Here is a 21,801-nt window from a genome sequence, read left to right on the forward strand (position 1 = left end):
GTGTGTTTATTTTTTGACTTTTCTAAGCTGAATATAGAGATAGGTCATCCTTTATCTTTGTCCACTAGCAGTACCTGGCATATGATTATCTCCCAAAACAATTATCTTGATTATTGGGTGCAGACTTTTTTTTTTCTTTTTGTGATACCAGATATTGAACCCAGGAGCATTCTACTCCTAGTCCTTTTTTTCCGCTTTTTTTCTTCTTGATTTGAGACAGAGAGGGCCTTCCTAAGTTGTTGAAGCTGCCCTTGAACCTGTGATCCTCCAGTCTCAGCCTTCTAAATACTGAGATGACAGGCATACATCAGCACACCTTGACCAGAAAATTTTATACAGTTGAATAGTTTCCTGCTACTCAAAATCAGTTATCTAGTTGATAGGTTCTTTGATCAAGGGGTATTCATATTCAGTTCATGTACCTATCTCTTAATCTTGTTAGGCCTGCATATCAAAGCCAAGCTCTGAGTAACCTATTCTTTCAACCTTTATCTGATCTTTCTGATCGTAATACAGCCAGCCGTAATACAGCCAGCCGTCCTGTGCTTATTCCTGCTAAATCGTTTCACCAAACAACGTTTTTTTATAAAATTAAGTTAGCTATTTTACTCAAAGTGAAGTATACTAAGAAACTGGGTGGTCTTGAAATATACAGCCATTACATTTTCAGCCTTAAAATTATATTTTGTTTTATTTATTTATTTTGCGGTATTGTGGGTGGACCCAGGGGCATTCTACCTCCAAGAGAAATTCCCAGCCCTATTTTTTTTATTTTTATTATCATTTTTTTTGTGGTACTGGGGGTGGAACCCAGGGGGTCCTACCTTCGGGCTACACTCCCAGACTTATTTTATACTTTTTTGGAACGGTCTCACTAAGTTGCTGAGAGCCTCACTAAGTAGCTGAGGCTGGCTTTGAACCTGTGCGATCCTCCCAAGCGCTGGGATTACAAGCGTGCGACACCACGCCTAGCTTATTCTTTTATTTTTTGAAACAGGGTCTCACTGAGTTGCAAAGGGCCTCACTAAGTAGCTGAGGCTGGCTGCAAACCTGCAATCCTCCTGTCTCAGCCTCCCAAGTACTGGGTCTAATATTCTTGCAAGAGGTCCACTAGGTCAAAACTATTTTTAGGAGAGTAGTATTCACTTTTTTACCCACATTCTCTGGTACCTCACACAAGTGCTGCACAGAAGCTACATGACACGTGATTTCATAATAGGTTGAATGCAGAAACAGTTACGGAGATCCATCTGTCTCCTATTAAGGCAGACATTAAAGAGAGTTGCAAAAAAAAGTAAAACAATGCCACTCTTGTCACTAATGTTTTTGTTTTGAAAAATGTTTTAAAATAAATGTTTTACATGTTTGTATATAGTAGCTTATTTTTTATGAATTAATGTTATTAAAAGGCTCTATTTAACTGTCTAATATAAATATGGATATGAACCATATAAAAAACTTCTGTGGTTTTTAATATTTTGGGGGGTACTGTGGATAGAACCCCAGGGACATTCTACCTCTGAGCTATCCTCCCAGCCCTTTTTATTTTTTAATTTTGAAAATGGTCTTGCTGAGTTGCTGAGGGCCTCCCTAAGTTGCAGAGACTGGCCTTGAACCTTCGATTTTCTGTTTCAGCCTCCAAAGTCCTGGATACAGGCATGTGACACTGCATCTGGCTCTGTGGTCCTTAATTTTTAAGAGCATAAAGGAAGTTTGAAAACTCCATCTAGTTTATTCATATCACTTGTATTTTAATGTATAAATACAGTGGTATATTTATTGACTCCTATTAGAGGGACTGTTCGTCTGTTTGCAGTTTTCATCAGTATCCTACAGTGCTGCTCTGAACACCCATATGCAGGATTCTTCTCTCTTGGGATTCTAGGAGAAGTAGAATTGTTTCGTTGAAGTCTGTACATTGTCAGCTTTACTAGGAATTGCCAGGATGCCAGATTTTATTCCATTTGACACTCCTACCAGCTGTGTATGAGCCTGTTTCTCCAGATCACTGCCAAAAGATTAGATTTTGCAATTTTCTCCCATCTGTTGGGTATAAATGCTATCTCTTTGCTGTTTTCATTTTGCACTTCTTAGAGTACTAAAGGCTGACCTTTTCCCCCCACGTTTATTGGCCATTTGAGTTTTCAGTGAACTCACAAATATCCTTGGTCCACCTTTCTATTGAATTGTTGGCTTTTTCTTAGGAGTTCATAAATATGTTCGTTTTCTTGGTACTAATGATTGGCAGTTATATGCAATGAAGTGTCTTGCTAGCCTGTGGCTTATCATTTAGCTGTTTATGTAATGCTTCTTTGTGTGTGTGTGTGTGTGTGTGTGTGTGTGTGTGTGTGTTACTGGGGATGGAACCCAGGTGCTTTTTTACCTCCGGGCTATTCTCCCAGACCTATTTTATACTTTATTTGGAAACAGGGTCTCACTAAGTTGCTGAGAGCCTCACTAAGTAGCTGAGGCTGGCTTCGAACCTGTGCGATCCTCCTGTCTCAGCCTTCTAAGCGCTGGGATTACAAGCGTGCGCCAACACGCCCGGCTATGAAATGATTTTTATGTGGATTTTTTTCCCCCCGTGTCTGGGATGAAACCCAAGGGTATTTGACCCCCAAGCTACACCCCTGCACTATTTTTTATTCTTTATTTTGAAACAAGGTCTCACCAGGTTGCAGAGGGCCTCACTAAGTAGCTGAGGCTGTCCATGATCCTCTGGTCTCAGCCTTCAGAATGCTGGGATTACAAGCATGTGCCACCACGCCCGGTTTTATGTGGATTCTTTTTTTTTTTAAAGGAGTTTATAAAAAAATAGAAATACAGAAGATAGTTACAGCCTCATGTTACCCAGAGGTAATATGAGGAGGTGCTTCGAACAAAATCACCGTTTATGTGGATTCTTTAATCCAGTTTTCTGTTTTATTTTTTATTTTTGGCTTATATTTTTCAGTATCTTCAAGAAATTCTTCACGTGCTCCAGGGTAATGATGATACAGGGCCTTGTCATATTTAGGTCATTAATTTATCTGGAGCTATTCTCCATTGTGTGACAGAGGGATCTAATTTTATCTTTGCATGTGGATTTATCAAATAGTTTGCTCTCTCCGACTCCTGAAGTATATCGTTCCCCCATCTACACATCTATCTGTTTTTAGTGTCTCTCTGCTCATTTCATTCATCTGTTTATCTGTCTACTGCCCTGATTTAATAATGATAGCTGTATATTAAATTTTAATGTATATTCTTTTTCTCCAAGACTATTTTAGCTCTTTCCCCTTCTTTGCTTATTTTGGGATTGGCTTTTCAATTTCACTGAAAAGCTGTGGGGTTTTTATTGCACTGGCATCAAATTTATCAAATAGGTACATAGACTGAGGACAGCGTGGTTATGTACACCTCTAGTCCCAGTACTTGGGAGGCTGAGACAAGAGGATTGTAGGATTGCAGGTTTGAGGACTGCAAGTAGTGAGAGTCTCAGCAATCTTGCAAGACCAGTTTCAAAATAAAAATAGGGCTTGGGGATATAGCTCGGAGGTAGAATGCCCCTGGGTTCAATCCCTAGTACCTAAAAATAAATAAGAATTTAAAAAGGCTGGAGGTGTAATTCAGCATTAGTGCGCCCTGGGTTCAGTCCCCCTCGTTATACATCTATATACACGTAGTGTGTGTGTGTGTGTGTGTGTGTGTGTGTGTGTGTGTGTGTGTGTAAATGTTAAGTAGTAGAGCAGGGATTTGAATCAGGGCATGTGCTATTGCTTTTCATAAAGCTCTTGCACAATTTTGTTAGATTTTTTGCTAAGTATCATGTAATTTTTGTTGTCACTGTGAATAAGGTTTTCTTTTAGTTTATAGTTATAACTTTTTTTTTTAATCTGTGCTGGGTATTTGAATCTAGGCCCTCATGCATGCCAGGCAAGCATTCTGTCCCTGAGCTATACACAACTCTGTATTTTCTTTTCATTTCCTTCCTTCCTTCCATCTTTCTTGGTACTGGGGATGGAACCCAGGGGCATTCTACCTCTGAGCTACACCCTCAGCCCTATTTTTGTGTGTGTGTGTGTGTAGTGCTGAGGTGGAACCCAGGACATTCTCCCTCCGGGCCACACCCACAGACCTATTTTATATTTTAGTTGGAAACAGGGTCTTGCTGAGAGCCTAAGTAGCTGAGGCTGGCTTAGAACTTGCGCAATTCTCCCGCCTCAGCCTCCCAAGTGCTGGGATTACATACAAGTGTGCGCCACCATGCCTGGCTCCAGCCCTTTTTTTTTTTTTTATTTTGAAACAGGGTCTCGCTGAGTTGCAGAGGGCCTCACTAAGTATTAAGCTGAGGCTGTCTGTGAACCGCAGTCCTCCACAGTCTCAGCCTCCCAAATGCTGGGATTATAAGTATGCGCCACCATGACCGGCTTGAGTTTTCTATTTAGTTTTTGCTTATGTATAAGGAATACTGTGTATTCTATGCTACACTTACCTCTCTACCTTTTAATGTCTCTGAAATAAAAATAAACCTCCAATTGATGGTATCCTATAATCACTGTTGTCCAGGTGACAGTCATCTCGGAATTGTTATTGCTTGCTCATACACAGACTTTTTCGGGGCTCTTAATTTTGTCATCAATTTAAATGAATATGTGTACCATTGTGTTCTTGTTTTATGCCAAACAATATAATTGAAGACAGAAGAAATTGCTAAGTGGGTATCTGCTTTGAAAGGCAATCCCGTAGATAATAATGGAGAATTTTGACAAATGCTTCACTCCCCAGTACTCTTGTTGGCAGGTGACAATTTTGTTAGGACAATTGGACAGCTTTCGGTTAGAAAAGCAATCCAAGCCGGGCGTGGTGGCGCACACTTGTGATCCCAGCATTTGGGAGGCTAAGACATGAGGATCGTGGTTTGCAGACAGGCTCAGCTACTTAGTGAGGCCCTTGGCAACTAGTGAGACCCTCTTTCAAAATAAAGAATAAAAAAATGGGGCTGGGATGTAGCTCAGCGTTAGAATGCTCCTGGGTTCCGTGCCCAGTACTTCCAAAAAAAAAAAAGAAAAAAAAAAAAACCCATGCTAGAACCCTGATGAATGTGAAGGTTTTAGATATGATTTAAATCTTTCTAAATAGGCCTGAATTGTCATAAGTATAAAATGAAAATTCCATATAATAAGGAAATACATTATCAGATTGATTTTTTTTCTTAGTTGTGCGTAAAATAAGGGTGCATCTTACAGTTGATGTTATCTTTAGATTCAATGAGATGTTGGAGGGATTTCAGTTTATAATCCTTTTGTATTTTTCAATTCGTTATGTCTGTGAATAATAAAGTTTTATTTGTTCCATTCTTTTTTGCCTCCTGTTTCTTGTTTATTGACATCTGTAGCAAAGTGTTAAATAGAGTGTCGGTAATGGGTATCCTCGAGTAATACTTTAGTGTGGTGCTTCTACCATTTTATCCATTATGTATGATGTTGTAGTGAGCATTTTTCTTTTTTTTTTTTTTTTGGTAGGTCTGGGGGTGGAACCAAGGAGCATTTGACCTCTGAGCTACACCCCCTGCCCTACTTTTTATTCTTTGTTTTGAAACCGGGCCTCACTAAGTAGCTGAGGCTGTCCGCGAACTGCGATCCTCCTGTCTCAGCCTCCTGAATGCTGGGATTACAAGCGTGCGCCACCACCCCCGGCTTCTGTGACATTTCTAATTGTTTTGCATCATAGTTGGGAAATGCTGACTGATGTGCAAAAATCAGTTGTATAATTACTAATAACAATTTGAAAATCAAATTAAAAACCAGTATAATTTAAAATAAGGTCCCAAATATCTAATACATTGGAACAAATCCAACAAAGCATACCAAGACCTTTAACAAAAGCATTGTTGAGGGAAGTTAAAGGAGATCCAAATTAATGGAGAGAGAGGATGTTCATGGCTTACAAATATTAGTAATATTAGTTCTAAGGTATTCATTGTAGTCCCAGTCAAAAATCTGAAGACAGGAGGGGCGTGGTGGCGCACGCTTGTAACCCCCGCGCTTGGGAGGCGGAGACAGGAGGATCGTGCAGATTGGAAGGCAGCCGCGCTGGCTTAGGAGACCCTGTTTCCAAATAAAAGTATAAAATAGGTCTGGGAGTGTAGCCCGGAGGTAGAAGGGCTTCCAGGAACCCCAGTACCACCAAAAAAATAAATAAATAAAAAAATCTGAAGGCAGCAGTTGCTCTGCCTTCTCTCCTCCCCTCAGTTATGTCTCAAATTTAGATGGAACTGCATAGAGGCAAATATGGCAAAGGCAGTCTTGGGAAAAAGTTGACTTACATTGCCACGTATCAAAGCTTAGTCAGAAGCAAGCTGAGGCTGGCTTCGAACGTGCAGCATTCCTATCTCAGCCTCCCGGGTACTGGATTAACAGGCTTCTGCCACCACATCCAGCTAGATCTTTCCATTCTTAGGTGTTATATAAGAAAAATTTTAATCTTCAGTTATATTAATTTTATAGTCTTTTTTTGAATTCATACTGATAAAAGTTTTTCAGGTACTTGGGTTTCCTGGTTTAAATTTTTGTTCAAATGATAATTATGTTTCATTTTCTTACCTACTTGCATTGGTTAGCAGTTTTCATACAGTTTTAATAATAAGTGTTAATGGGCATTCCTGTTTTAATTTTGATTTAAGGGGGAATATTTCTATTATACTATAGGCCTAACATATATCTTTTTGTAGTATAGTGAGATCATTCTCATCCCAGAATGCATGTTCTAACATGAACTAGTTTAAGAATGCATATACTCAGGTATTTTTAAAACAGATTTGTTGAGCCGGGTGTGGTTACCCACACATGTAATCCCAGTACTTGGGAAACTGAGGAGGATCACAGGTTTGAGGACAACTCAGTAACATAGTGAGTCTCTCAACAATCCTACCCTGTTTCAATATAAAAAGGGCTGAGGGTGTATGTAGCTCAGAGGTAGAAGACCTCTAGGTTAAATCCCTAGTGTCAAGGAAGAAAAAAGATGGCCAAGCCAGGCATGGAAGTGCACATCTATAATCCTGGTATTTGGGAGGCTGAGACAGAAGGATTGCAGGTTCGGGGGCCAGCTTCAGCAATTTAGCGAGACCCTTGGCAACTTAGACCCTGTTTCAAGATAAAAAATAAAATGGGGATGAGGTTACAGCTCAGTGGTGGAATGCCTCTGGATTTAATCCTTAGCCTTTCCCCCCCCAAAAAAAAGAGAAGGGGGTTTGATAAAAAAAAAAAAACAAGCACTAAGTTAACAGCTATGGGAATGGCTAGTTGAGTGTTGAGTTAATGCCCACTTTTGGAAAAGATGGCAGGTGCAAGAGAAATGAAAAGCATGAGACAGTTTCTGATAATATCGACCTTTCTTCATCATGCACTGCATTTGACAGAAATTAACCTTTTAAAACTTTTACCCATGACAGTTTTATTTCATTTATTCCTTGTACAATGTAGTCTAAATTAATCCTCACTTCATATTATGTCAAAATACTGTCTTCATCCTTTGATCACATCAAGTGTTTCACACACTCCACTTCAGTACACCTGCAACTAAAGGCAGAATACTTCATTAGAGAAAACTCGCAAAAAAGTATTTCTGTTCAAAATCTCAGTGAAAGCTAATAAGCTGTTTTTTTTTTCCTTAAAAAAAATCACTACAAAATCAGAAAGTGTTCCAGAGAGCTGAGTTATGCTTGTCCCTCGATGGTATACGGTAGAATTTTGTCTAATGAATGCGGATTGATAAATTGCACACTTTATATTTCTGGGAAAAAAAGTATATACATTTTCTAACATCAAGCTAGGCTTAAAGACAAAAGCATTTTAAGTGGTGCAGTGTTCCCAGCTCATCATTATGGCTAAGTTCAGAGGATATTTTGGCAAAGTGTAGGGGCTTTGGAAAAGAAGGCTTTTAGATTTGTCATTTTAAGGCCAAATTTTAATAGATTGTGAAAGTTTGGACTCTTACACTTTAAACAAACAAAACCTTGAAATTAACAATTGGCTCAAAATGGTTTGATGGAAAAACTAAACTGTAACAAAAACTTGGCATTGAGTCTTGGGAGCAAAGCTTACAGAAGTTCCAAGTGGGGCAGGGTAAGGAAGGACAGGGCTCTGAGATTTATAGCAACAGGCAAATTTTTTGTCGTCTTCACACAGGAAGTGGGTAAGATGTGTGTGTGTGTGGGGGGGGGTACTGGGGATGGAACCCAAGGGTTTTCTACCCCTAGGCTGCATTCCCAGACCAATTTTATATATTATTTGGAAACAAGCTGGTGAAAGACTCGCTAAGTAGCTAGGGCTGGCTTCTAACCTGCTTGGTCCTCCTATCTCAGCCTCCCAAGTACTGGGATTACAACTGTGGGCCACCACACCTGGCTTTGTTTTTTTACATATTTTTTAAATCTTTTTTTATTTGGCACTTAAAAATTTATAATGGCTTTAAATTCCACATAGACTAGAGGACAAATACATTTACTTTGCCTTCCTCCCAAAATCGAATTGAGGAAGAAACTGGTGTGTGATGATGGCACATGTCTGTAATCCCATTACTTGGAAGTATGAGAAGGATAGCAGGGTGACAGCCAGCCTCATTCACTTTGTAAGACTCTGCAATTTAGTGAGACCCTGTTTCAAAACAAACAAGCAAACAAAAACCAAAAAACTGGTGCACGCTTGTGAGCCCAGTACTTGCGAGGCTGAGACAGGAGGTTTGCACAGGTTTGAAGTCAGCCTCAGTTACTTAGGCTCTCAGCAACTTAGACCCTGTTTCAAAAAAAAAAAAAAAAAAAAACCAAAATAGGTCTGGGAGTATGGTGCAGAGGTAGAAGGCCCCTGGGTTCCATCCCCAGTACCACAAAATAAAAGGAGAAATATTTTTTAAAAAATCTAGAGAAACACGACCTGATGGATATTCTGACTTTCATCAGAATACGGTGAATTTCTGGTTGAATAGAGTAGTTCGGAATCCATCAGTGGTGCAACCCAAGAGAGCTTTAGTGATCTGTGGCTCTATGCAGAAAGTAGGAAGGACCTCTCCAAAACTGGCGTCCTGCAGTATCCAGTGTCAGGAGCAGGGAGGTCCTGGGAGAAAGCAAGCAATGGGCACAGGCATCTAATTAAAGCTGTGGAAGGCTTAGCACATCAGTATAGGTGTGTCTAGTGGTTTCCACTTCTCTGGACTGCAGTTAGTGTGCAGGACATTCCAGAGTGGGTGGTGTGGCAAGAAAGGTAGGGAGCATGCAGCTCTTCTGCAGGATATTGACCCACCAGCACCTGGAATGTAGGATAGTTGTCCCCCATGAAAGGAGATCCTGGCCGGGCATGGGGTTTCTTTCTCTTCCGTGGACTCAGACTAGGCAGGACTCCTGTACTCAGAACTCCCATTCATCGTTGGGCAAGCAGTGTTCTCCCCAGGCTGAGGAAGGTGGTCACCCCAGCCATCAGCGTGCGTCTCTACACCCCGTCTACAAATAGAAAACCAGAAGGATCCATGCTTTTGAGGAAAGCCAGCAGTTTGAGAGGCACCAAATTTAGCTGAATAGTGAAACACCTGAAGCGACAGTTTAATTTAGGACACGGAATAAACATTAAAATCCCAAGAATATTTGGAAAGATACCATGTTCACCATAAAAAGGGAAGATTTCTGAGGAGGAAAACTTGTTTTGGAATTAAAATAGGATCTTTCCAATAAAAATGAGTGGATAAAAGGGAATCAAAGCCGGGCGTGGTGGCGCAGGCTTGTAATCCCAGTATTCTGGAGGCGGAGACTGGAGGATCGCGGTTCATGGACAGCCCCAGCTACTTAGCAAGGCCCTTGGCAACTAACTCAGTGAGACCCTGTTTCAAAAATAAAAAGACTAAAAACTAGGGCTGGGAGTGTGGCTTGGAGGTACAATGTCCCTGGGTTCCATCCCTAAAACCGCAAAAATATGAAAAAAATAAAATAAGATAAAAATAAAATAAAATAGAGCTAGGGGTATAGCTTGGAAGTACAATGCCCCTGGGTTCCATACCTAGTACTGCCCCCCCCAAAAAAAAAAGGTAGAAGAATGAGATTTGGGCGAAGTGCTGCACATCTGAAACCCCAGATTCTCCTGAGGCTGAGGCAGGAGAATTGTAGGTTATTAATCTGGCTTGTTTTTGTGGTGCTGGGGATTGAACTCAGGGCTTCTCCCATGCTAGGCAGGGATCTGCCCCTAAGCTCCCTTCCCAGCCCATAATTTGGCTTTAAATGTAAATTTTCACCAGTTCCAATCTCCCCTTCAGGAAAATTCCATACAGATAGATTTGCTTTTGTTTGCCCTTTTCTGCAGCTTGAGCTATTTTATTTACCACTTATAATAAAATTTGATTCTCTTGAGCGTGACTTAGGAAGAGGAATTAACGTTGAGTCATAGAATTAAAAGACATTGACTTTCTGGGAGCTCAGAAGCAGAAAAGTGATTTTTGTATGCATATAAACTACAAAAAGCAAAGCATTCAAGAATCCTGCATTTGCTCAAGAGCAAGATCATGGAAGTGTTTAGGCATAAAGAAACATAAAACAACTATATTATATTCACAATTCCTAATCTAAGATAGATAAAAATGCCTTTGCAATGTCTGTTAACTTGGGTAGGGTGTTTTTATTCCTTTATTTTAAAAACAGAAGGAAATTTTTGTGAATTTTTAGGGTTTTCCCCAACCCAATATTTCCCTTAAACCTTTATTTTTTCTTCCAGAATTCTTTTGAGGATTGTGATTGTTGCAACCAGGAAGGGAATGTTTTGTCGATTTTGATAGTGGAGTCCTAGGAGTAATTTTTTTTTTTTTTTTTTTTTTTTACGGTACCAAGGATGGAACCCAGAGGCATTCTACTTCTGAGCTACATCCCGAGCTGTGTGTGTGTGTGTGTGTGTGTGTGTGGTACTGGGGGTGGAACCCAGGGGCTTTTCTACCTCTGGGGTATACTCCCAGACCTATTTTATACTTTATTTGGAAACAGGGTCTCAGTAAGTTGCTGAGGGTCTCACTAAGTAGCTGAGGCTGGCTTCGAACCTGTGTGATCTTCCTGTCTCAGCCTCCCAAGTACTGGGATTACAAGCGTGCGCCACCACGACCGGCCCCAGCTCTATTTTTTATTCTTTATTTTGAAACAGGGTCTCACTGAATTGCAAAGGGCCTCACTGAGTAGTAGCTGTGGTTGGCCGCGAACCTAGATCCCCGTCTCAGCCTCCCGAATGCTGGGATTACCAGAGTGCGCCACCACGCCCAGCTAGTCCTAGGAGTATTTTGAGGGCATTTGATAAGTGTTGGTACTTGCTCATCCCAATTCTTTGATTGTTGGTTCTCTGGCCCATTCTGCTTATTCTTCTGGTCTTTGCGCTTGGTTATTGCTACAAACACATGGAGGCTGTGCAGCTGCACATTCAGCCTGCCCTCTTCTACACTTCCTTCTCAGTCCTGAGAACTCAGTAGTTTCCGTTCTGAGAACACGGTTTCATTTTGATTGACAGAGAGGGAGTTCTAACCCCAGAGTGGTTACAGAGTTGAGGTCTAGTCATTTCTGTCTGGAAGCACAAAATGTGTTTTCTTCTCTGTTTGAATTCTTATGACAAAATGAAAGGGAAAATAACCAGTCTATACAGTTGTTGAACAACTACTCATCTGAGTGAGGATAAGGTGAGCAGGCCTCTTGCATGTAGGTCAGAATGTCTGCTAGGAAATGCGGGTGATGGCAGGACGGCACAGGAGCAGATGTGTCATGGTGTTCGGGTTGCTATTGTAGCCCCTGAGTATGGGGAGTGTGCTGGGCACAGGAGCGCACTGGGCTTCATCTCCCGCAGACCACAGGAATGGATGCCTCAGCACTTGCCGCTCACTCCGACTTGAATAGGGTTCCTGGTCATTTGGTGGGGGGTGATGGAAAGGAGCAAGGCCCCCCGAGAGGCTATTTTTGTGCCCCAGGAATCAGCAGATACGAACCCAAGAGAGAATGGTAATCAGAACAGGGACGGGTTCCTGAGAAGTAACTGACAACATCTGGCAACCGGCTGAATGTCAGCAGAAAGCTGGTTTTTGTCCAGATGAGAGTCTTGAGCATCTGGTGGAGGCGTTAGGTCCTTCTGTGCGTATGTGGGTTTGGGACTCATCTTTGTGTAAATGGTAGTTGAAGCCCTACCATTTAGGGAGACAGAAGACCAGGGCTGAGTGCACAGGTCTGAGCAGGACTGCAAGGGGGTGAGGAAGGCAGGGAGGGAACTAGGATGGCAGACAGAGGGAGGAACTAACTTCCAAATCAAGGGAACTGATTATCTACCAGATCCTTAACAGTGCTGAAGAAGATGAAAGACAAGATTAGGAGTTGTTCTACAGGTTGAGAAGTTTTAGCACTCACAGAGAGATTAGGTTTATGTAGAGGAATTTGAGGAGCATGGGGTTCAAGTACCATAATTTAATGGATCCCCTTTATTGCTGTGTGTGTGTGTGTGTGTTGCTGGGATTGAACCCAAAGATATTTTACCAATGAGCTACACCCTCAACCCTATATTATTTTGAAATGGGGCCTCATGGAGTTGCTGAGGCTGGCTTTGAACTTGAGATGCTCCTGTCTCTGCCTCCCAAGTACTGGGATTGTAGGCATGAGCAACCATGCCCAGTTCTTTTTTGCCTTCATTGGCATAATTTTATGTGGCATTTTATTAACTTTTATCATTTTATTTTACTAGTGTGTGTGTTGAATAGTACTCAGGCTTGAACCCAGAGGAAGTCTACCTTTGAGCTACACCCCAACCTACTTAAAATTTTTTTTTTTGGAAACAGGGTCTCCCTGAGTTGCTGAGAGCCTTGCTAAATTGCTGAGGCTGGCTTTGAACCAGCGATTCTCTTGTCTCAGCATCCCAAGAACTGGGATTACAGGTGTACGCCACCATTCCTGGCTCCTTTACCATTTTATAATGATATTTTTAAAGAGGGAAAATAATTTTATTAGCCAGAGGTGATTTTGGCAGGAAGAAGGCACTGACAATTTATTCAGAGCATGTATACTTTCTGGTTTTCATGGCTAAGTGAACTTTTTGCTTTTGTTTATTAATCTAGCCATTATTCACTTTAATTCGAAGCAGTTCAAATAAATAACATGAAACATGCTAGTTCTTGAAAATGAATAGAGGTCTCATGGCTGACATGTTGAAAACTCCATTTATTATACAAATGTTGAGTTTCTCATGAATATTTCAAGGATTATATGTGTGTAATTTAGTATCTAAAAATAAGACAAATAACCATAATATATGGCAAATAAGCGCAGTGAGCAGGGAGAAGTTATTTCCAGCTTTTCCTTTTCTTTCTGCGGTACCGGGGATTGAACCTAGGGATATTCTACCTCTAAACTATACCCACAGCTTTATTTTTTATTCTTTATTTTGAACCAGGGTCCCACTAAGTTGCAGGGGGCCTCACTAAGTAGCTGAGGCTGGCTGCAAACCAGCGATCCTCCTGGCTCAGCCTCCCAGATACTGGGATTACAAGCGTGTACCACCTTGCTGGACCATTTCCAGCCTTTTCTGTGTGTAGAGAAGGGGATTTGGGGAGAAGATCAAAGCAGAGACAGTAGCCGAAAGGTGTTTGGGGAGGAGGACCCCGAGCCACATACAGAGTTGGGGACCCCTAGGGCCTTTGGGTGTTTTTGTTGGCTACAGTGAATGTGTGCCCATTCAACCGTAGAGTGGGGAGGTGCTTGAAAGAAAGAAAGTGATGAAAAGGGAGCCCAGCTGAGGCTTAGAGGATGGCAGGAGCTTGAACTTCTTTTGGAGACAGCAGGGAGCCATTAACATTTTTTAATAGAGGAATGTTGTCACATAACTAATACTTTAGGAAAATGACTTGTATTTCTGTTATTTAACTTTTTTGTGTGGCACTAGGGATTGAACTCAGGGGCATTCTACCTTCGAGCTACATCCCCAGCCCTATTTTATTTTTATTTTGAAACAGTCTCGCTAGGTTGATGAAAATCTTACTGTTTGCTGAGGGCTGTTCTCAAACCTTTGATCCTCCCGTCTCAGCCTCCTAAATACTGAGATTACAAGCATGCGCCGCCATATCCAGCTTAAAATAAGTAATAAAATATTTAAGTTTAAAAAAGCTAGGACTCAGAAAGGTCTAAAACCAGGAACCAAAAAACTATTGATTATTGATTGGTAAGTGTCCCCTCACTGCTTCATCTTTTTTTCCCCTCCGGCCATTCACTTTGATTCTTTTTATTTTTGTGTTTCTATACTTTATACACTAGTCTAAGCTGAAGTTGGAAAATGGTCTTCCTCAACTCTGTTCCAGCCACCAGGGCATTGGGGGAAGGAGGGACAGAAACCAGGAGGGAGAGGTTGAGAGGGTGATTTTTACTTGTAGTTTCAGATTCTCAAGAAAAGGACTTCAATTTTATTGTGCTCGAATTATTTTTCTTTTTTTGGTGGTACTGGGGTTCCTGGAAACCCTTCTGCCTCAGGGCTACACTCCCAGGCCTATTTTTTATACTTTTTATTTGGAAACAGGGTCTCTTAAGCCAGCGCGGCTGGCTTCGAACCTGCGCGATCCTCCTGTCTCAGCCTCCCAAGCGCGGGGATTACAAGCGTGCGCCACCATGCCCAGCTTGAATATGAAATTTTAAAAAAAGTTGTTTTATATAAGCTGGGCGTGATGGCGCACGCTTGTAATCCCTGTTGTAGGGAGGCTGAGACAGGAGGATCACACAGGTTCGAAGCCAGCCAGCTTAGTGAGATGACACTTTTAACGCATGATATAAAAAAATTAATACTTGATTTGCTTTTTTTCCTTAGTTCAACTTAGTGAGACCCTGTTTCCAAATAAAATAGAAAATAGGCCTGGGAGTGTAGACCGGAGGTAGGAAGCCTCTGGGTTCCACCCCCAGTACCACACACACACAGAAATTGTTTTATAGCTAGTGCCAATCACCTATGACCGGTAGAGTAGAAATACACTGTGGGAATTTACTTCTCTAGATCTGAGGGTTAGTTTAGAGAGATCATTATAAATTAGACAGAAATCCCAAAGGTGCTCACTCTAATTACGTACTTTGAATTTTTCCATTCGTTCAGTTTATTGATTGAAAGATAGCAGACCACATTACAATTAGGGAAGTCATGTGAAAATTGTGCAGACGTTTCCCCCAATGAGCTACAGGATGCGTTTACATTGAATCTTAACAAAATCAGGTTCCCTTGTGGGAAAGTGGGTGTAGAGACTGAGATGAGGCAATGCTGGAATGCTGGGGTCCTGCAAATATCCCAGATCTTGATCTGGGTAGTGAATATGAAGATTTATTTGTTACAATGATGTATGTACCTGACATATAAGCAATGCCTCAGTGTAAAATAAAGTCTAGGCAAAGGCAATTCTGTTTTTCGTAGATGTTCATCTGTCACAGAATTTGAGCGTCTCAGAAATGAAAATATCATGATGACTTTTTTTTGTGTGTGTGGTCCTGGGGATGGAACCCAGGGCATTCTACCTCTGAGCTACACCCCAGCCCTATATTTTATTCTTTACTTTGAAACAGGGTCTCACGAGTTGCAAAGAGCCTAAGTAGCGGAGGCTGTCCATGAACCATGATCCTTCTGTCTCAGCCTCCCAAATGCTGGGATTACAAGTGTGCGCTCCATGCCCAGCTCGTGATGACATTTTTAACGCATGGTATAAAAAAAATTAATACTTGATTTGCTTTTTTTCCTTGGTTCAGGAGCTGTGACTGATGAGAATTAAAGGCCATGGATGAAGATGGACTTGAATTACAACCACAAGAGCCCAATTCATTTTTTGATGCAGCAGGTATAACTACTTGAGTTGTTCCCCTGCTTATCTGCCACACTGAGGGCTGGTTATCATGTGGCCAACGTGCTACATTCACCCATTGATGTTCACGCTTAGGTAGCTCCTTAGTGCTGTCAGAATCAACAGATGTGAAAGGGAGCACGTTATTATTGCATATTGCAAAAAGTTTGGCTCCTTCACAACCAACTCTCATATTCTTGTCGGTACAGGTTGAGCATTCCTAACCCAAAGATTCGAAATACTCCAAAATCCAAGCTTTTTGAGCACCAACATGATGCCACAAGTAGAAAATTCCACACCTGACCGCATGTAATGAAAACATAGGCTCACTTGAAATATTGTCTAAAGTTACCTCCAGGCTGTGAGTCTAAGATGTATGTAAAGCATAAGTGAATTTTGTGCTTAGACTTGGGTCCCATCCCCAAGATGCCTTATTATGTATGTGCCACTTTTTCTACATATGAAAAAAATCCCCAATACTTGTGGTCCCAAGCATTTTAGGTAGAGATGATCAATTTGTAACAACAGCAGCATCCCTGCCTTAGAGTAACGTCTCAGTTACTCCCGTCTTGCCCAGTTATCCCGCTGAGTTCTGTTGGTTTCCCATTGGAAATGTTCCTTGTTTTTACATCTCTTCATTCTACTTGTCACAGGCAGACTCTGTCATCTCATTCTTAGTTTCAATAACTTGTGCATAGTTTTCCTTATCCTGAGTCTCTTATCTAGTCCATTGATCAGAACACTCATCATAAGCTGGATCATGTCATATCTTTGTTCTCTGTTACTCAGCAGATAAAGTAAAATCTCAGGGTCCTCCACATTCTGACCCTGTCCTACATTTATTCTCACGAGCTCCCCATAGGAGCTTTCTGCTTCAGGAAGATGGTCTTGCCTCACTCCCCAAAGTGTACGAGGCAAATTATATTCATGGAAGTTTAAAAATAGAAAAAAAAAAAAGTACCAGTTTCGGATATTCCCTGGTTCTAATTGTGTAACATTGTAAGTGATTACAGTTGGCTTTGTAATATAAGATGGTTTTATATTATTAGCTTAGCTGTCCTTATAAATAAAATGTTAAAATGAATTTTCCATTAGCCTTTAAACGATTGCAGTGTTAAAACACAGTTCATCGTAAAATTGAATATTAGTACCTTTAATTTTTAAGTTTTCTTTAATTTTTAAGTTTAGTGGGGTAGGGGTATGTAAAGTTCGGTAATTTCAGTTTGATGACGGTAAATGCAAAATTTAAACTTCTTCATTGGAAGATGAAGTATGATTAATGTGTTTGAAAGAGAGACCAAATTCTTTGGAGACAAACGCACAGTTTTTATTTGCTTAGTCTTGCCAAAAGCGAGCCTGGGTCGTGGGGCGAGTGGTAGATTGAAAGCTATTGCTTTTAAGTCCTGATTGTTAACACTTATGGTATTTGTTTATCTTTGAGCAAGTCACTTAATCTGCCAGGGCCTCCGTTTTCATGTCATAATAATAATGAAACCTCTCATTACAGTTTTTCAGAATACTTCCCATACATTCCTATTTGATCATCACCACAGTCCTGTGAGGTATGCATGGCAGATACTACTGTCCTCATTTGACTGATGAGGAACTGATATGCAGAGGTTAAATGACTTGCCCAAGGTCACAAAACTATTAAGTGTACCTTCCTCTCTGATTTCGGTTTTGTAACCAGCACTCTTGACGCTAAGTACTTTCGTCTTCACGCCTGCCAGATGGAGGTGCCGGTGATCTCTCTTGATGGTAATGTCGAGAATATGAATTTTGTGTTCTGTAAAAATGAAAAGTTGAACATATTTTTTTTTTACTTCTAGAAGTAATGAAAATGGATATTAAGTGACCTTAAAGACTTCTTATAATTTTTAATATTCTTTGGTCCTTGATCATTTTTGTCGTTGATAAAGCCATATGTTTCTCTGAGGGCCTGGCCGGTGACACAGCCATTGAGCTAGGCACCTGCTTGGACTCAGCCTGGTCTGAGTCACAACCAGAAGCACTAATAGCTTTTCCGGTAAGACTTTTCTAAAACTTCCTTTGCTTTTCTCTGGACCCGCAGCCAAGATACTGGACTTAATTTTATGTTTTTGGTAAGGATATCTGATTTCTGTTCCCATTTGCGGCATTCATTCAGAGTACTGTTTACTGAGCACCATATGCTGTGCAAACCGTGTGATCTTGGTTAAGTCATTTAATCTCACTGGGCTACAATGGATTCCATTCTCTACCTCTATTCCCTAATTGCACAGTGGACTAGAGCAAGGCTTCCTCTGTTTGTTCGGGGCAGCCTTGGGGGTTGGGATTTGTGGCAGGGAGGAGACTGATGGAGGCAGAGTGCCCCAGTCAAGTTGAGGTAGGCCCACCCTGACTGCCCATGTCTTCCTCTGCCCCCGCGCAGATACACTTCAGTTCATTTTATCTGTCCATGGAGATAGATAGTCTCAACTGGTTGTCTTTCTCACTAAACTATGACCTTCTATCCCTCTTGATTTATGCCCTGATCCTTTTGTGTCCTAGATACAGAGATTGATAATCTAAATTTACATAGTCATTGATAGAGGATGTTGATGGTACATTGTAGCAGAACAGAAGGAAAAGGATGTCAAGGAAGAAAGGGAAAAAATGGAAGGGAAGTAAAAGAAATACATGGGAGAGCTGGAATGAAGATAAAACTCGAGTGAGCTGGAATGAAGATAAAACATGAGTTGAGGTGGGGAGATAGAGCGAGAAGGAAAAGACATGAAAACACATGTAATGAGGAAAATGGTATATTTGTCGCTTGAAGTTACATTATGTATTTTTTTTTGTGTGTGTGTGTGTGTGCGCGCGTGCGGTACTGAGGGTCGAACCCAGGGGCTACACCCCACCCCACCCCACGCCCTAATTTTTTTATTCCTTATTTGAAACAGGGCCTCACTAAGTAGCTGAGGCTGGCTGCGAACCTGCAGTCCTCCTGTCTCAGCCTCCCAAGTCTTGGGATTATAAGCACATACCACCATGCCTGGCTACATTATATATTTTTTATGATCATCCCTAAAGTACCCGTGAATATGGGTTTAACTTAGAATTTTAATTTCCTAAGTATAGTTCTTTGGTGACTGCCTTAGTTCCTTTGTTGGTGTTTATCCATTAATTGATTTGGGACGAATATACAAAAGTTGCCTTTATTTTTCTGATGCGATTCAAAAATAGATTCTGCTTTATTTCTTTAAGGAGCTAGTGTGTTGTCCTGGTAGGAATTAAGTGACATTTGTTTAACTGTGCTGGTCACGTGTGCCTCCCTGAAATCCGTCACTTTGATTTTTTTTAAGGAGCTGATGCCACACACATGGATGGTGATCAGATTGTCGTGGAAGTACAAGAAACTGTTTTTGTGTCAGATGTCGTGGATTCAGACATAACTGTGCATAACTTTGTTCCCGATGACCCCGACTCCGTTGTTATCCAAGATGTTATTGAGGACGTTGTTATAGAAGATGTGCAGTGCCCAGATATTATGGAAGAAGCAGATGTGTCTGAAACCGTCATCATTCCTGAGCAAGTGCTGGACTCAGATGTCACCGAAGAAGTTTCCTTAGCACACTGCACGGTCCCAGATGATGTCTTAGCTTCTGAGATTACTTCAGCCTCGATATCCATGCCAGAACATGTCTTGACAAGTGAATCTATACATGTGACTGATGTCGGGCACGTTGAACATGTGGTTCATGATAGTGTCGTAGAAGCAGAAATCGTCACTGATCCTCTGACCACTGATGTAGTTTCAGAAGAAGTATTGGTAGCGGACTGCGCCTCCGAAGCAGTCATAGATGCCAATGGGATCCCCGTGGACCAGCAAGATGACGACAAAAGCAACTGTGAGGACTACCTTATGATTTCCTGTAAGTCTTGGGGTACGGTGGTTTTCAGAGGTGTGTTTGAAGACTGCTTTTCCCAGCTTATATCAGGGGTGGAATTTTTTTACTTAAACATCTATAAAATTACAGTAAAATCTCAGAGCTTCCTGCACTGTCGTTTTAGTCCAGAGCCTATAATATATCTCCAAATTTAGAAAGGTGAAATGGTACCAAGTAGAGTTGTTTCTGTATAAGGATGCGAAAGATGAGATTTCTGTCTAGAAGGACACGGGTTAAAAGGAATGGAACTGAACTTTGTGAAATTGTGAAAGATATGATTAAGCTGTTACCAACCTCTATTAGCATAGGAACCTTCTTGAAACTTCTGAGGAGTTCAACGTGGAAAAAATGCATAACCAAACTACTTATATTCTTTTATGCTTTATAGGTACAGGAAACACAATTGGACAGAGTCTGAAATATGCATTTATGTTCTTGTATGCACAGTACTGTTTATGTAATATTTATGCACTTTTTTTTTTTTTTTTTTTTTTTGGTGGGTCTGGAGAACCCAGGGGCATTTGACCTCTGAGCTACACCCCCTGCCCTATTTTTTATTCTTTATTTTGAAACAGGGTCTCACTAAGTTGTGGAGGGCCTCACTACGTAGCTGAGGCTGTTCGCAAACTGCGATCCTCCGGTCTCAGCCTTCCAAATGCGGGGATTACAAGCGTGCGCCACCATGCCAGGCCATACTTATTCTAATTACATGTAAAGTACTATCTATATAACAACACTGGAAAGAATTCTGCCATAGTACTGAAACATGATTCTGAAACATGATTTCAAACATGATGGGCTCATATCAGGTTACTGAAGAAGAGGAAAAGTGTTTTTGGAATATACCTCTAATGTTTTACATGCCATCTGAAAGGACAGCTGTATCTTCTTACAGTATATTCCTTTGTTCCACTTGTGTTACAGAGAAAATTCTAGATTGGACAGATCATAGTTCTGACCCAGTATGAAAATTCTTAACACCTTTAGGAATTGAACTTCAAATAAATAAAGATTCGTAGACTTTATAAATTTGCAAGAATATTTGCTTGCATACTCATTCATTCATTTGTGATAATGGAGATGGAGCCCAGGGGCCTTCTACCTCCAGTCTACACCCCAGACCTATTTTATATTTTATTTGGAAACAAGAGTCTCACTAAGCTGCTGAGACTGGCTTTGAACCTGTGATTCTCCTGTCTCAGCCTCGCAAGTACTGGGATTACAAGTGTGCACCACCACGCCTGGCTCCTACATACCTGTTTTAATACAAGAATTTAATATAACATATATTAGAATCTGTCAGCATTTTAGGAAATGGCTTTCAAAAGTTCTTGAGGGTTTTTTTTTTTTTTTTGGTTTTTATTTTGTGGTACTAGGGGGTGGAACCCAGGGTTTTTCTACCTCTGGGCTACATCCCCAGCCCTATTTCATAATTTATTTGGAAACAGGGTCTCATTAAATTGCTGAGAGCCTCACTAAGTAGCTGAGGCTGGCTTCGAACCTGCGCAATCCTCTTGTCTCCACCTCCCAAGCCCAGGGATTGCAAGCGTGCGCCACCACACCCGGCTATACTACACATTTGTAAGTTTGGCTATACTCCCTCAGTATCTTACCTAATATGAATCCCCTCCCTAATTTTTGGGAGATTGTCCATTTCCCCACTCTAACCAATGCAGGATTTTATTTTCCTTTTTAGTTTTTGCCAGACTGATATGAAAAAAAATATGATACTTGTTTCAGTTAATTTATTTTCGGAAGATCATCCTGTGGGCACTGTGAGGCCTGGATGGAGGAAGTTGAGAACCAAAGAACTGCAGTAGTGGCAGGAAAGTATCCCTAGCCATCCCCCTGTTCCCAGTCTCATTAATCTACCTGTCCTGGCCCTCTGTCAAGACCACCAATAGGAAAAAGCCAAGACTAGCTGTTCCTCCCTCTCAGTGTCTTATAAAAAGCCCCTAGTCTGTAAGGAAGGGTGCTTTTTCTGACTCTCCTAGGCTTTCTCCTTGGTCAGTTCAACCTCCCAGGCTTCCTTCCTGGTTTGGTCTGTAGAGCTGTG

The 21,801-nt window shown here is 41.1% G+C and overlaps 1 protein-coding gene across 9 annotated transcripts in view; it reads left to right on the forward strand.

Annotated features, from left to right (window-relative positions):
- Positions 1-15,773: 15,773 nt before the first annotated feature.
- Positions 15,774-21,801, forward strand: part of ZFX (zinc finger protein X-linked) — a gene marked incomplete at both ends in the record, with an annotated part of 31,317 nt that continues 25,289 nt past the window's right edge. For 4 of the 9 annotated variants that reach the window (XM_080718744.1, XM_080718745.1, XM_080718749.1 and 1 more), the window contains 2 exons: positions 15,774-15,834; positions 19,161-19,730. In XM_080718744.1, the coding sequence (XP_080574870.1) occupies positions 15,774-15,834; positions 19,161-19,730 (631 nt within the window). The remainder of the gene's footprint in view (positions 15,835-19,160; positions 19,731-21,801) is intronic. The other 5 variants (XM_080718747.1, XM_080718750.1, XM_080718751.1 and 2 more) reach the window with 3 other exon arrangements.

The sequence above is a fragment of the Muscardinus avellanarius genome (assembly GCF_963383645.1).
Source record: "Muscardinus avellanarius genome assembly, chromosome: X".
Taxonomy (NCBI): Eukaryota; Metazoa; Chordata; class Mammalia; order Rodentia; family Gliridae; genus Muscardinus; species Muscardinus avellanarius.